Source organism: Protopterus annectens, chromosome 7.part0, assembly GCF_019279795.1.
Source record: "Protopterus annectens isolate FY-2018-M chromosome 7.part0, PAN1.0, whole genome shotgun sequence".
Lineage (NCBI taxonomy): Eukaryota > Metazoa > Chordata > Ceratodontiformes > Protopteridae > Protopterus > Protopterus annectens.
In genome coordinates this window covers 1,479,242,884-1,479,257,826 of record NC_056739.1, presented here as the reverse complement: position 1 = coordinate 1,479,257,826, position 14,943 = coordinate 1,479,242,884, and the positions used below count along the sequence as shown (strand labels likewise).

Here is a 14,943-nt window from a genome sequence, read left to right as displayed (position 1 = left end):
TGATGGTGTTTTTGTACACTGAAATCAGACATGCAGTGAACATTCAGAGTTCATATCACAATTGTTTTATTTATTTATTTTTTGTCAGCTTAGTCAGAGACAGCAGGCAAGCATGTCAGCAGAGGAGTATGGAAAGCTGACAAGGAGCCAGTTGACTGAGATGTGCCAGGCTAAATGACTGGTGCATGCCAACATGACTAATGCAGACATGATTGCAGCTTTAGTCACAGCTGCATCAGAGAATAGCAACTACGAGGACAATCAGACTAGCCATGGAGATGTACAACTCTCAGAAAATGGACACCTCAACCTTTCCACAGAGGACTTAAAAATCCATCTGGAGTTGGAGAGACTTGAGTTGGAGGCCAAGTGTTTAGAAATAAAAGCAGCAGAGAGACTGAGGCGTCTAGAGATTGAAGAAAATGAGAAGCTGCGACACCTGGAGAAGGAGAGGCAGATGCAACATGAAAAGGAGATGTTGACTCTTCACCACAGTCATGGAGGTAATGGGGAAGGGGGTAACAGAACTCCAGAAACAACAAAGGTCAGTAAATTTCTTCCACAATTTACAGAGGGGGATAATTTTGATAGTTTCATTCATATGTTTGAGACTGCATGTAAACAGTATGATGTTGGCAAAGGGCTCTGGGTATGGTTCTTGACCCCCTTACTCCATGGTAAAGCTGTAACTATTCTTTTCAAACTGTCTGACAATGACTGTTTAAATTATAATGTTGTAAAGAACTACTTGCTGGAATTTCTTTTAAGTTAACACATGAAGCTTACAGAAAAGTTTTGTGAGCATAGACCCAAGGCAGATGAAAGTGTGTGAGAATATGTTGCTGAACTAAGCACTTATTTTCATAGGTGGGTGAGTGGATGTCAGGTCACCACTTTTGAAGGGCGGGCAGACCTTTTGGTGAGGGAACAAGCCCTTAGCACTTCGTCTGAGGACATCAGGATCTGGTTAGCTGACAGACTATGCACTACTGTAGATGAGCTGGAGAAAAGGAAGACCTATACCTAGCAAGCAGGGCATCACTGCACAAGAAAGGGACACCCAGTGCTGCTCATGGGTCTACGGAAACCCATGGTGGGCTGCCAGACTGCTCCAACAGAGTCTGTCAGTAGGAGGGGAAACCACTAGCCCAGGTACATGCCCAGGACCTAAGGTTAAATGTTTTAAATGCAACCAGTGGGGCCATGTAGCATATAGATGTCCATGGAGGCAAAGTGGGGAACAAAGTGGAGAGAGCCAGTAAGTGGCAATGACAGGAAGTCTAACAGTAGGTTGTCTTGAGACAATAAGGGTACCAAACTACCACCTTGCAGATGTCCTGATAGGGAATGATTTTGGTAATGCAGTACCATGTGTTAATGCAGTTACACACAGTCAGGCTCGGAGACTAGCACGAGCGTCTGGTAGCCTGGGGGAGACCCAGACAGACCGCACGCTTGCAGCCAGAACTGGTCAGGTGGTTACTTCAGGGAGGGATCCATCCTGTAGCAGTGAGACTGAAGGTGAGCCACAGGTGCTTGTGGTTACTGATGTTCCCTTGGAGAGAGTGACTGCAAGGGGAGAGGTAAGCAGTAGTACCCAGGCTGACAGTGAGGCACCGCTGTCAGAGGATACCAGACTTCCTGTGGAAGGGCAGCTTGGAAGGGTTACAAAGAGTTGAGACAGGCTCAGCTCTCATACCCTACATTACAAGGCCTGAAAGAGGTAAGGTAGTGAGGCACCTGATTCTCAAGGGAAGGGGGAATCTGTATACTGGGTCAAAGGGTTGCTGTACAGAGAGTGGACCCTTGAGGGAAGGCTAGAGGGTGAGAGAATACAGCAGTTGGTTGTGCCCACAGCCTACCGTCTGGCACTTCTAGTCATATCCCATTATATTCCCTTTGCAGATCATATGGGCATAAAAACAGAGAGAGAGAGAGACGCATTATGCAGAACTTCTATTGGCCTGGGATTTCCAGAAATATAACTGTATTGCAGGACCTGTGAGCAGTACCAAAAGGTAGGCAAGGCAGGAGACCAGGTGAAAGCTCCTTTGATACCTTTGCCTGTGACAGGAGCCATTTGAGAGGGTAGCTATGGTTATGGTGGATATGGGGCCTCTGAGTACGCCAAGTTCCACAGGGAAAAAGTATATCCTAGAGGTATTAAATTATGCTACCAAATATCCGGCGACAGTGCTCTGTCCTCCATTGAGGCAGAAAAGGTGGCAAATGCTTTGTTAGAGATTTTCAGCAGGGTAGGTTTCCCAAAAAAAAATATTGACGGACAGAGATGCCAGTTTCATGTCAGACCTGCTGGCTTGTCTGTGGAAGTACTGTGGGGTGAAGCAACTAAAGACCACCCCTTACCATCCAGACTAATGGTCTTGTTGACAGGTTAAACTCAACACTCAAGACCATGCTACGGGCATTTGCAGACCGGTTTAAGAGTGACTGGAGAAAATATCTACGCCATCTGTTATTTGCTTACAGAGAGGTTCCCCAGGAATCCACAGTTTTTTCACCCTTTGAGTTGCTGTATGGGCATAGGGTGATGGGGCCACTAGATTTAATTTGAGATGAGTGAGTGTGTGAATCCTACAAAGAGTCTGTTGTGGCATATGTCTTAAACTTCAGGACAAGGCTCAGGGAACTCATGCGCTTAGCCCAGGAGAACCCTGGCAGGAGCCCAACTCTCTCGAGTCCATGGCTCTGAATCTCCCTTTCAAGTTCCAGAACCAAAGGCAGGAGAAGGTTCTGAGACCAACGTCATGGATGGTTTCAGTGTAGGAAAAGGAACAGAGTAGTTGAAGGCCAACAGCCCCAATAATGGCAATGGAATCAAACTCAAAGGATCCAAGGCCAGTGTCAAGGCAAATAACCCAACCCTTCATCTCCAGGACTGTGCTGGCTCCGATAATGCTGGAGTCAAGAGTCAAATCCAATAACTTCAGTGCCAAAGTTATATGAGAAGTCTGCACAGAGCAGACACAACCTGTGACAAAGAATGGATCAAAAGACAGCAAAATGGAAGCCTGGACAACAGATGGAAGTGAGACCGGAGTAAAATGTATGGATTTAACCACCTTTGGAGTGGAAGGGTTTGGAAGAACACCCATTTCCATCTGGGTCCTCAGGAGACAATGTCCCAGATCAGCTTCAGAGGTACTCCTGTAGGACTGACGGATTTTGCTGATACTACTAATGAAGGCCTGGAAAGAAAGTGATGGACCAATTTTTATTCTAAAACTAAGAGTATTGGCTCTGACAGAACCGTATTTGACTGAATCGGATCTGGCAGAGGCATGTACGCTAGCGTCCTAGCCAAGGAACCTTTGAGTCTTGGCTACTTTGAAGCAAAAGGAGGAGACACCAGATCCACCTGCCTTCTTTAAGGATCAGAGTCTCAGGTTTTGACATGCTTCTCAGAATGTATCTTTGGTTTAGAATTTTCTGAATCCAGACGAAGCAACCCCTTCAGATTGAGTTTGCTCCTATGGTCCAAGAGATCCTTGGGGCCAAATTCCTTGCAAATCTCAGAGTCTACCTTTGGTGAGAATCCCCCACGCAAACACATTTATCATGAAGGTCCTGTGGTAGGATCTTATGCCCACACAGGGCACATTTCTTAAAACTGGTTGGTTTATCCATATTACACATGAAATGGCACTCAAAAAACTAACACGAGACTAGCATACTCTTAAGATCATAAACAGCTAAACAACTGTTATTTCTAACCAGAAATATAGCTACCAAACAAATTTCTATGAAACTACTGTAAGAATAAATACAGACTAAATCTCACTTTTAATATATCTAAATATATATAACAGTAAACACGTGTATTAAACAAGTATCTGGTAGAAAAACCCCTTAACAAAGAGAGCTCACATCATCTGGAAAAAACAGAACAAAATACAGCCTTATGGGCTACATTATTAAGCATAAGTCTTAAATTCTGTCAAACTTAATAAACAATTACTATCTAGCTGAAAAGTTAGAAAAACATGAGGTGCAGCATTTACCTTCCCAGATCCATGTCCATTCAAAATGTGGCACATGAGATCTGTGGTAGTTTAGGGGACAGATGCATTATGGGAGGATGAAGCATAAGAAGGAAGAGGAAGGAGAGGGCAGGACAGTTGATAATTAGACAGCTAGATAAGCAAGCACCTCTTTCAAATGACAATATTGCACATTTATATGGCATTTATACTTAAAACTTCTTAGTTTAGAATACACAAATCTTAAGTCTGATACTGCGGTTGACGTGCTAATAAAAAAAGCAGCATATGACTTAAAAACAAATACACTACAAGGTTAGATGATAAAGTCACTACATGTTTGACATGTTATAGTTTATTAGACTTAATCTGTTGGAAGTTCTTCAATATCTACATTAAACAGATGTGTAGGAATTTACAGGGACATCTTCAAAAGTGGTGGTTAACAGTACCACACACATATCACCTGACTCTGTACTAAGCTGGGACTCTGCTCCAGGCAATCTAGGAGCTCCATTTCCTATATCTCATATATATTACATTACAATAAGATTCTATGCCATCACTTTACTTCACTCATATACAGTTTCTGCAAGACCTATTCTTTTATTCCCACATTGAAGTAATGGCAATATGAAGTTCTTTACAAAGAATGAACTGCCTTTTCAAAAAAAATCACTTTTGTTTATAAATATTCTTTTTCAATACTATATACAGATCCAGTTCACACTGGTACTGAAGCTATGACCTCCACCTACAGCTACAGATCATTGAAAATCTAAGTACCCATCCAGATGCACACAGTAGATATGGCAGAAAAGTAGATGGGCAGTGAAAACACTGTTACAGCATAAACAGGCAGTGAAACCCAGTGTGACATGGTAGTTTTCAATGATGTATTTAACAAGGACTGCCAACAGTGATACAATTAACAATGAAGGTCATGTGACTTGTCCAAAAATATATAATAAGCCATATAAAGAACCTGCAGGTAGTTTTGCAAATGGTGCTTTCTGTCTTTCTCTGTTGGTTCAGTTTTACTTCTATCAATTGAACTAAAAATGTAAAAGTAATGGCATTCAGACAGCTATGTTCAAGTAACTTCTGAAATGTTCACTTTTGTGATGCAACATTGGTGGAAATGATGCATGTTTAATCAACCTAACTCAGTTCAGACAGTATTTACCTCCTACCAATATGAGCATTATGAAACTGGTTGCAAATAAACTTCTTGAGCAGCTGAGCTTCCTTATGTAAAATACAGTGTGCAACAGTGACTGCATTACCAAATTAATTCACTGCATACACTTTTCCATTCAGACCAAAATAATAAAACAAGAAAAATAAACTCAAAAGATGGATGAACTGCTCCTCTTGCAAAATGCAGATGTAAAACAGTATAGGTGTGTAGTTAACTTACCATAACTGTAGATGTTCACTACCATTCACTGTTGCTGTACTCCATACAGATGGGACATATCCTGCCAAGGATATTTTACATTTGGCCAGTCTACAAAGCTTCAGGCACCTTCCTTGCGTCTCCACCTTTAGCACCAGTGGATGTGCAAATATAAGAGGTCACACAGATTTAAATGACATAGTTTTGTCCCTAGAATGGGATGTTGAAGCCTATTGCTCTACGTCAAAAGTCTTGTCATAAAGAAAAGGAAGATACTCTATATTGGCCAGGGATGAAAATATTCAGGAGGAGGGAGTGTTGTACTGCAACAGTGATCTGTTTAAACATCTACTGTTGAGGTAAGTTAACTATACAACTGTAAACCACACATTCCTGGCAAGCAGAGTTCCTATAAAGGCTGTCCCTCCTCAAATGAATACACAATAGTGTAACAAAGGGACCACTGGCTCAAACCATAGAATGTAGATCTTTAATAACCCAAAACAAATGTTTACAACAGCAGAATTACATAGCATGATTAAGAGCTTTCATCTTCTTACAGAAGACTTCATCAGAAACTACACAACTGTACTGTGAAAGATAATTGTAGTAATCCTTACAGATGGGACGATGACCAAAGCTTAAGAACAGAAGATGAACAGAGTTGAGTCAAAAGTCCAGAATGCCATGATGCACAGCTCCAGTGAACCCAGTCACAACATCCAGTTTGTAAAGTTTGGTAAATGTATGAAGCAGGAACCAAGTATCTGCTTCCAAATGGATCTAAAGTCCATATCCTTCCAGAAAGCCACATATGCAGCAACTGCCCTAGCAGAATGAGTCTTTACATTCTTTTGAGGATTTCTGCCAAGTACCAGAACTGAATGAAGAGGGAAAGTCATACAGTGCGAGTTTAGAAACTGGCTGCCCCTCTTTCTTGTCATCTTAACAAAGTTGATTAAAAACATTCTGAACACTTTAGTTTTGTCCAGGTAAAATCTCACCTGTCCATGCACATCCAGGCAGTTAAGAAGTTTCTCTCTGTTTTGTGGAGAAAGACAGAAATCAGGGAGCTGGACAGTTTGACCAAGAGTAAAGTCAACATCTACTTTAAGCATAAATATAGGATTGGTTCCAAGACTCTCAGCAGTCCTTGTGAAAGACCAAAAAAGGTTGAATAAACTTAAGAGCTTGTAATTCAGAAACCCATCTAGCAGGGGTTAAAATCTACCAGAAAGTAGTCTTCCAGGTTGGAAATTTGAGGAAGAGGTTGGCTGAAAGTTCAAAAGGAGGTTAAGTTAACTTTTCCAAAATACAATTTAAATCCCAAGATGAAGCTTCATTTTTTTGGTGGTCCACTAGATAAAACCTCTTTAGGAACTGCTTAACTTGAAATAAGAAGAAGAATGGATCCAGTGTCATATAGGTGGAAATGACCAAAAGTGTACTTTTATTGAAAAGTATGCAAGGCCAGAATTAAACAATTCATACAAGTACTGGAGAACTAAGGGCCCCTTGTTTTATATATGTCCTGCCTTCTATCTTGCAGATATTTCATGTAGAAAATAACATTTTCTAATAGTAGGCTTTCTTATTCTTTATTACTTGTTGCATGTCTTCAGATACAAAAGTGACTGAAAGGGATAAAAAAAAAACAAAAAAAAACTGTCATTCACACAGATTTAGATTTTGGATATTTAGATTAATGTAAGCTGCCTCAAGAAATAAGCTGTGATGGCTGCTCCACTGGTGTAGAGGGATAAGGGCCCAGATGACCCGGGTACAATAAGTGGCTCAGGCAAATGACTGAGCAAAAAGGAGGGATTGTCATGCCCATCCTGGGTGGAAGGGTGCTAACTGATGATGCTAAAGAAGGCATAGTTCAAAGAGGGGGGTTGCCCTTAGATGTAGTCAACGAGCACAGGGTAATAGAAAGGGAGCAAGTAGAGCATATTACCCCCCCCCCACACCTGGGACAGAAACAAAGATGGCAGAGTCTACCCCCAGGATGTCCTTAGGATCCACAACTGGCTTGGGGAGGGTAAAATGATGGCTGGTAGATGTGGTGTGGAGGTGGGGCACTGCCAACTTGACCAATGCAATGAGGTACAAGGAGAACAAAGAAAAAAGCTGTGATGAACTGCTATGCCCCAGGTAATCACAGGCAACATGTAAAGGAAGGTACGATCTTGTTTTTCCCTGTTTATGTACAACATTATTAGTGGTGTTCTTTGTTACTATTAAAAGAGTGCTTGGAGACCAAAGTTGATTCAGAGCTTTCACAGCACTTATCAAAAGTATCATTTCTTTCAGGTTGATGTGTTTTTGGCCTGTGTTATGGTTCCAAAATTCTCTGCACCATGACACACTGAGAAACAGCCTCCCAAACAAAGTTGGAAGCACTTGTGACCCCTGTCTGAATCAGGGATGGGAGATCAGAAAGGCACACCTGAGTTGTATAGCACTTGTTTGGCCCACCAAATGAGTTCTTTCTTTACAAAGTTGAGAATTGGAACAGGGAAATACAGAGAGTGAGTGTTGGGTCCAAATACATTTGAGAAACCACTGGATCATTCATGTGTGAAGTCTGGCATGAGGAATCATACAAATTCTCTTGCAGTGGACATTTTCTGCTGTAAAAGACTAGGGAAGTGTTGATGACAAGTGTCTCTCTCTTCTGGGAGAATAAATAAAGTCAATGGGTAGATGTCTAGAAGACAAGCCAGAAAAACAATATATGAACAATAATCAGGGATTTTTTTTCTGGTTTAGTGTGACACTCACGTTGTAAAAATGACTGTTTGCACACTGCAAATGTGTTGGACTCATGACTGGTTCACAGTGAATTAGGCAATCATCCAGCTAAGTTAAGATATAAATGCTTTGAAGCCTGCAATAGGATATCACTGGAGTAAGGTATCTGATAAAGACTTTTGAAGTAGTAGAATGTCCAAAGGGCAAATAAGTAAATTGATAGTGCAATCCTATCACAAAGAAACTTAAAATAAACTGTGTTTTTTGTGTATGGGATTATGTAAGCAAGCATCCTTTAGATCTAGTGTGACCAGGACTGGAAAAAGAGGGAAGAGGGTTGGAAGAATCATCATTTTGAATTCTGGACCGAGCAAGAAGGTGTTCAGACTGGATATATCTAGAATATATCTCTAGGTTCTCTCTTTCCTGGGAAATAGGAAAAGTCTTGAGTAAAACCATTGTCCCTGTTGACCTAAGAACACTGGTTCTATGACCCTCTGAAGCAATATACCTTAAAAAGATATGGTGTTGAGGGGAATAAGATGGAGTTGTTTTTCCATCATAGGTGATTGATTACATGATTTTTTTTGGGGGGGAGGGGGTGAAAAATGCTGGAATGGTAAGGGATGCCCACTGAAGTTGGTAGCCTTGTTATACAATATTTACAACTAAAAAGTCTGAGTTTATTGATTTCCATGCAAGAAGGCAAAGAGAAAGATTCCCTGTAATTTTCTGTAGAAGGATATGATGGGGAGTTGGGTTAGGATATGTGGCAAAAATCGTCAGAATTTTTTTTTCTTTGGGAGTTGGATACCGGGAACCATTAGATTTTTTTTAAGAGTACTCCTGCCACTTTCTTTTGAAATGTTCTTTCCCATACTGCTGCTGACCAGATTTGAAAGATTTACAAAAATAACTGGATTGAAGGGCAGTTCTTCTGAAATTTAGGAGCTGGAGATAAGAAAAGTTTTTTTAACTCCCTCTTTCATCAAGCTTCTTGAAAACTTCAGCAAAAATGTTGCCAAACTGCAAGTCCTTGTCAAGAGGGACATGTAACAATTGAACTTTAATATACACAGGGAATGGCTGTAATCATATCCAAGTGTACATTCTTATAACAGTATCATTTGCAGCTCTAGAAGCAGCATCCACAGCATCACACCCACATTTAACTGTGGGTTTAGTTACCTAAAAGACAGAACTAGACATGTCCATAACAATAGATTTCAAGTCAGAGTTTGGGTGATCAGCCAAGATTTGCCCCCATCTTGCTCAAAATAGATTCAAAAATGAACTTTGAAGTGTGGGTTTGGTAATTATTGGCTCAAAGCTATGGTGGAAGATGTATATAATCTTTTTGATATACTTAACAAGAGCTCTGCTGTCCTTATCACTAGAGACTGGATTAGAAGACGGAAATGTTATTAGTACCTTTGTCAGCATTCAAGGAAATGGCATCAGGATTGGAATTTTTATAAAGAGGTCATGTTTATCAGGTACCCTATAACAACCTGTCTGGCTTCTTAGGTACTGGAAGCTGAAAGTCTGAAGACATTGAAGCATTAGAAAAGGCATCTTATAGAACCCCTAAAACTGGATGTATATAGCAATAGGCTTATGGGTATCCTTGTTCAACAGTTCATATTACCTGTTCTGACGGTCAGAAATTTCTTTATCCTTCTATTTGGGGTAAAAAAAATATTTTTATTTTTGCAACAGTGTCCCCCCAAAAATGCCCTCATGTGTTCTGTGCCTCAGATTTACATCCAGTTGAAGTGCGAATCTGAAAGAGACAATCAAGCCCTTCATGGTCAGTCTTAAAATTCTTCATCTGACAAAGAGAGGAGTCTCTCCCTTCTAACAGGGACAGAAGCAGGGGAAGAGGATGCAGGTAGAAAAGACTGGAGCTTTAAACAGACCCTGTACAAAGTTATACCATTCTTCTTTGTTGCCTTTCTGACTGGATTGGGTAGAGGAGATGTGTTTGGTTTTCTAAGTATCTTTCCTAGGGGAGTTCAGATGCATGGTCTTCAGAGTTGAAGCCATGGACTTACTTCCCTGACTGAAAACTGGTAAGCAACTCACTCACCGCCAGATAAAATTATTACTAGCTCTCCCATCTCAGCTGTCTCAGCCAAAAATTCAGTCTAACTGGACATTCAATCATCACGGGTCATAGCCTCCAAAGAGGACATGCTAGAGGGCTAGGAGAGACAGACAGATAGTCCTGTGGCTGTGAACATGCCTTGGTAAAGTTGTCAGTTTCAGGTCAAAAGAAAGAGGACGACATTTAGTTATCAATCACCTCTCTCAAAGATTTTCTTTTTTACCTGAAGGGGGAGGTCTGCAGAAAAAGAAGATGATGCCAAAGCCACATGTGCCAAGTCCTGAAGACATTTGCTTTCAAGGTTAAGGGTAAAGGGAGTTAAGCCTACTTCCAACAGTCTTAGAAGTGAATGGCTGACAAATACTATATACTTTGGCAATTCCCTCAGATTTCACCTGCCTATGTGACCTTGAAAAAAATCACTTCACCAAACAGTACTCTGTGACAGTTGGGAAATTAGGCTGGACTTCTTAAAGGTTTCCTGGATTGCATACCTAGTAACTATCTATGAACCTGTTTTACGTCATTTTCAGGCCTAAGCAAAACTAAGGACTACAGTGGGTGTCCTTGTATAGTACATGGTGCTCACAGTGTCACTTTCCTTTTCTGGCAGACATAAAATGTTTCACACAAAAGGTGTAAAGAAATAGGAAAGGTGCCCAAATAGGTACTTACCTGTCTAAAAACATTGTGCTGAAGCTGACCATACAAATTACTAAATGTCTGCATTAGTGAACTATAAAGCAAGAAAGCTTTGACTTCTGGTTTGTCTGTATGTCCTTGTTATAACAAAATGAAAACTCCAGCAAAGCTAGAACTTCCGAGTGACCTCCCAAACCTCTTGTATCAGAGGCACATAAGATATATGCAAATGATCCTTATGAACATCAGGTGTTTCAGCTAATTGGCGATTCTGAATGCCCATGATACTGACATGTCCACTTGTGCTAAAGGCAAATGCATGGTGCATGAGCAAGGTGCCTGAAGTTTAGTAGACTACGTCCCATCTGTAAAGATTACTGCAACAGTGATCTAATGAAGAACATCAGTTTGCTACAGTTTCTCACTGTAGAAGCACAAAGCAGCTCAGAATTTCAACTTCAACACTTAGCAATCAACAGACTAACAAGACAAAAGCAGGATTTATATACAGTTAAAACTAATATAGCCTCACTAAAACAAGCAAAATAGTTAACTAACCCACTGTGGTAACAAATGTACAAACATAAAAAAGAGAACACAGCATCTATATGTACCATAGGCACTACCTTTTTGAAACATTTTACTTCATAGCACATTATCAACACATTCTGCTTCATTATTCTTGCAAACTACTATCCTAAATCTACTTTGATTAACAGTAACTATAATAATTAGTTAACTGGCTGCTTTGCATATCAGGTAAGCCATCTGTACTTTACAAGTACTAACTTTAAAACACTCGGAACTCCTTGTTGAAGACCCATTGTTGCAGCTGAAGCACTGTTCTTAGTACTGCCAGAATAAATCAGTGAGGAAGACTTTTTCTGCTGCAGATCAGGAAAAGAAACTTGAGATCAGTGTACACTTTTGTGTGTATAATGCACACCAAATACAATTTTGGATACTGCTGCACTGGCTCTGTGGCACAGAAGGATGAATCCAGAGTATGCCCCAGCTTAGCTCCATTCAATCAGCAGCCCAGGCACTTGAGAAGCCAGTGGGATAGAGGGATGAAATGGGCCGAGTGGCTGTTGGCTCTCTGGCCTGCCAAGTAGCTCATACCAACATAGTTGGGAATCACTGTGTGTGTGTGGGAGCACAAAAGCACCAAAAATACATACTCTGTTCTACAAGGGCACTCACTGCTATCTGAGGGACAGGTTATAGCAAAACTATCCTACCCACCCAAACAAAGGCCACACACTATTTGGATCCTGCTCCCCACAATGGCAGTTAGCTGTTAAGATGAGGAAAAAAGACAGCTGACTGCTCAAGCAGGAGGATGATTACAAAGCTATTGCTGTTTATGATATGAATAGTGACTGTCTAATCAAGCAAAGCAGACTATGTTTTCTAATTAAACAGCCAGGTAATTAGCATCAAGACGTGAAGAATTATAAAATCAAGTAAGGTGGTGGATTCTAAGAAATTATGCAAAGCAACTTATGTTTCTAGAGATGAGTACTGTCATGGTACTTTCTACAACACAACCTTTTTCTTACAGTAATGTTTGGACAGTTTTTAGTTCTCAATGTGCTTTGCTGCAAATGAGAGCTTCCAACTGGTGTTTTCTAGTGTGTTTGTGTGTGTACGTGCATGGAGGGCATGCCTGTCCTGTTTTTAGTCAATGTCACCAGAATGACTTACCTAGGCTAAAAAAGAATGCGCAGTGTACAATCAATTTATGCACAAAATGTTTGTTTTTATCCTGTGGTTTACAAACTATGAATATAACACAAGGGGGGGGGGCAGTCAGTCAAATGTATTAAGGTCTATAACACTTCTATTTTAAAAATTACACAATACATTTCATAAAGTCTATTTACTAATAAATAAAACAATATTAAAATACTGTATAAGTAATGTTTAGCAGCTGTTTGCCAAGGATTGAGCAACACTTCCTACACTGACATGCCTAGTACACCATTCTCGCAATGCGTGAAGAACAGATAAGATTTTTAATGAAGCCTGAAGCAAGTGTGCCTATCTGAACCTACTACTGAAGCAGCAGTACTGTGCAACATCAGTGATGCAAACCTGGCAGTAGCAAATTCCATACAGAAAAATGTGAATAAAAGGCTAGATGTTTTTAATAACATCTAATAACTGTAAATTAATACACATCATGACAGTTATCTCTAATCATGGCATCAGCTAATAAAGGTCAAAAGAACATGCTCCAGCTTCTTAACAGAGTCTTGACATAATTTACAAATTCACACAGTGCATTATTTTACCAAGCTACAATCTCATTAGAGACAGCAGAGGTCTGAATATAACAAAGTACATTTTAATCGTGCTTTACTAAATAATGACAAATATGGATGTACTGGTTAATACCAAAGGGCAGACTTCTAAATGACAGCTATTTTCATGTCCTGAAAAAAAAAAAACTTGCCTCTCATTGCTGGTCTTTGTCCTATACCACCACAGCAAGTAAAGCACAGATGTTTGGTGGTATTAAACTTAGAATGTGAGCAAGTATATGGTCTACATAGCTGTGCATAGGTGCCATCAAAAAATGATGCACAAACAAAACATGAACAGTACATGGCTTGGTGGCAGCTAGGTGAGAACAGCTGATACATGTACCATATATGGCTTAAAATATATTCCCTGTTGTATCAGCATTGTTCTAAACTTAATCACTCCTAGTAGCCATCCCAGAAGTGCTCTGGAATGTACCATTTTACACACTCATGGCAAGAAACAATGTAACAGAAGAGACCACAGCAACAACTCCAGCAGTCCTCAAAAACAATAACTTAATTAGAAATCCCCTGGCCTCCACACCCTCGCAGTATGGCACTAATACTCCATATTAGAAATTAGTGAAAATAAAGCCACGTCATAAAACATCTGTTTTAGATTAAAAAAAATATTAACATCATTCTGTTAAATCCATTATGTTCATCTCTGCCATTATAGCTTATGTGCTAAAATGAAGCCATTTGCAGCAGAAAGTCTGTTGACAAAGGGACAACTGCTTCTTAGTGTAGTCTCCCCACCAACACTGTGCCATATGACCCCATCCTCTCCTCTTGTCACAAGTCCGTAACCTTGTTCTCCACAGCTGCTGCAATCTGCTGAAGTCGGTATCCTAGCTGCATCTTCTGTGCAGTCAAGTCCTCTTCCAATGCTGTAATGATCTATTTGCGAAGAATACAAACAACTTAGATAAACAATTTCTACACTTATAATTCTATACTTTTACATTCAGAAAATTCAGACTATGTTTTAATTAAAACTGTAGTTTTAGTCACTCAATCCCGTCTATGCCACCCAATGCTTTTCCTGAAAAGAACATTTTCTTCAAAATAATTATATACTTGCCATAATTCATTACCATCAGTCCCAGGAAAGGGGGATACATACACTAGAAAGTGTTACATTAAAGAGGATGCAGGAAAAGAATGTTAAAATTCTGATAGAAAAAAGTCTAGAAAATGAGTTTTCAGAGATCACCCACCAGGCAGTGCAACTCCAGTAAAAAATTATGCTGATCTATCTACAGTCTCCATTTTGTCAGCTGAACAAAATCAATTTTCTGCCATCTGAATACTTAAAATTAAAGCACAGTTCAGTAATAATGCTGAAACATATTCAGAGAACAAATACTGAAATCATATCAGTTTGGACAGAAAAACATTTAGAATGCAATGTTTGGTGAGAGTTTTAGAAAAAGATTTTCTTTCGCTAAACATGAGCTTCAGTCAAAACTAACTATCCAAAACACATACATTTGATAAAATAACCATTTTCTTGCAGAGTGCAAATAGCAATGCTAAAAGACACATTTGGAAAGAAGTCAACATGTAAATTTGATAAAGAAAGGATTTCAGGATGGATATTCTGCACAATATCAGGGACAAAGGAAAAGATCAGTACTTATATTAATTGCTAGAGGAGCTACAATAGTGATAAAAGAAGAAAAAATATAGTAATGGTAAATTTGTGGTGGTAATGGGCTGCTGGCAAGG

General features: G+C 39.9%; 1 protein-coding gene across 1 annotated transcript in view; it reads right to left on the bottom strand.

Annotated features, from left to right (window-relative positions):
• Positions 1–4,317: 4,317 nt before the first annotated feature.
• PLXNB1 (plexin B1) overlaps positions 4,318–14,943 on the bottom strand; it is a 3,809,096-nt gene continuing 3,798,470 nt past the window's right edge. The window contains exon 39 of the mRNA XM_044078026.1: positions 4,318–14,112. Coding sequence (XP_043933961.1) covers positions 14,008–14,112 — 105 coding nt within the window. The 3' untranslated portion in view covers positions 4,318–14,007. The remainder of the gene's footprint in view (positions 14,113–14,943) is intronic.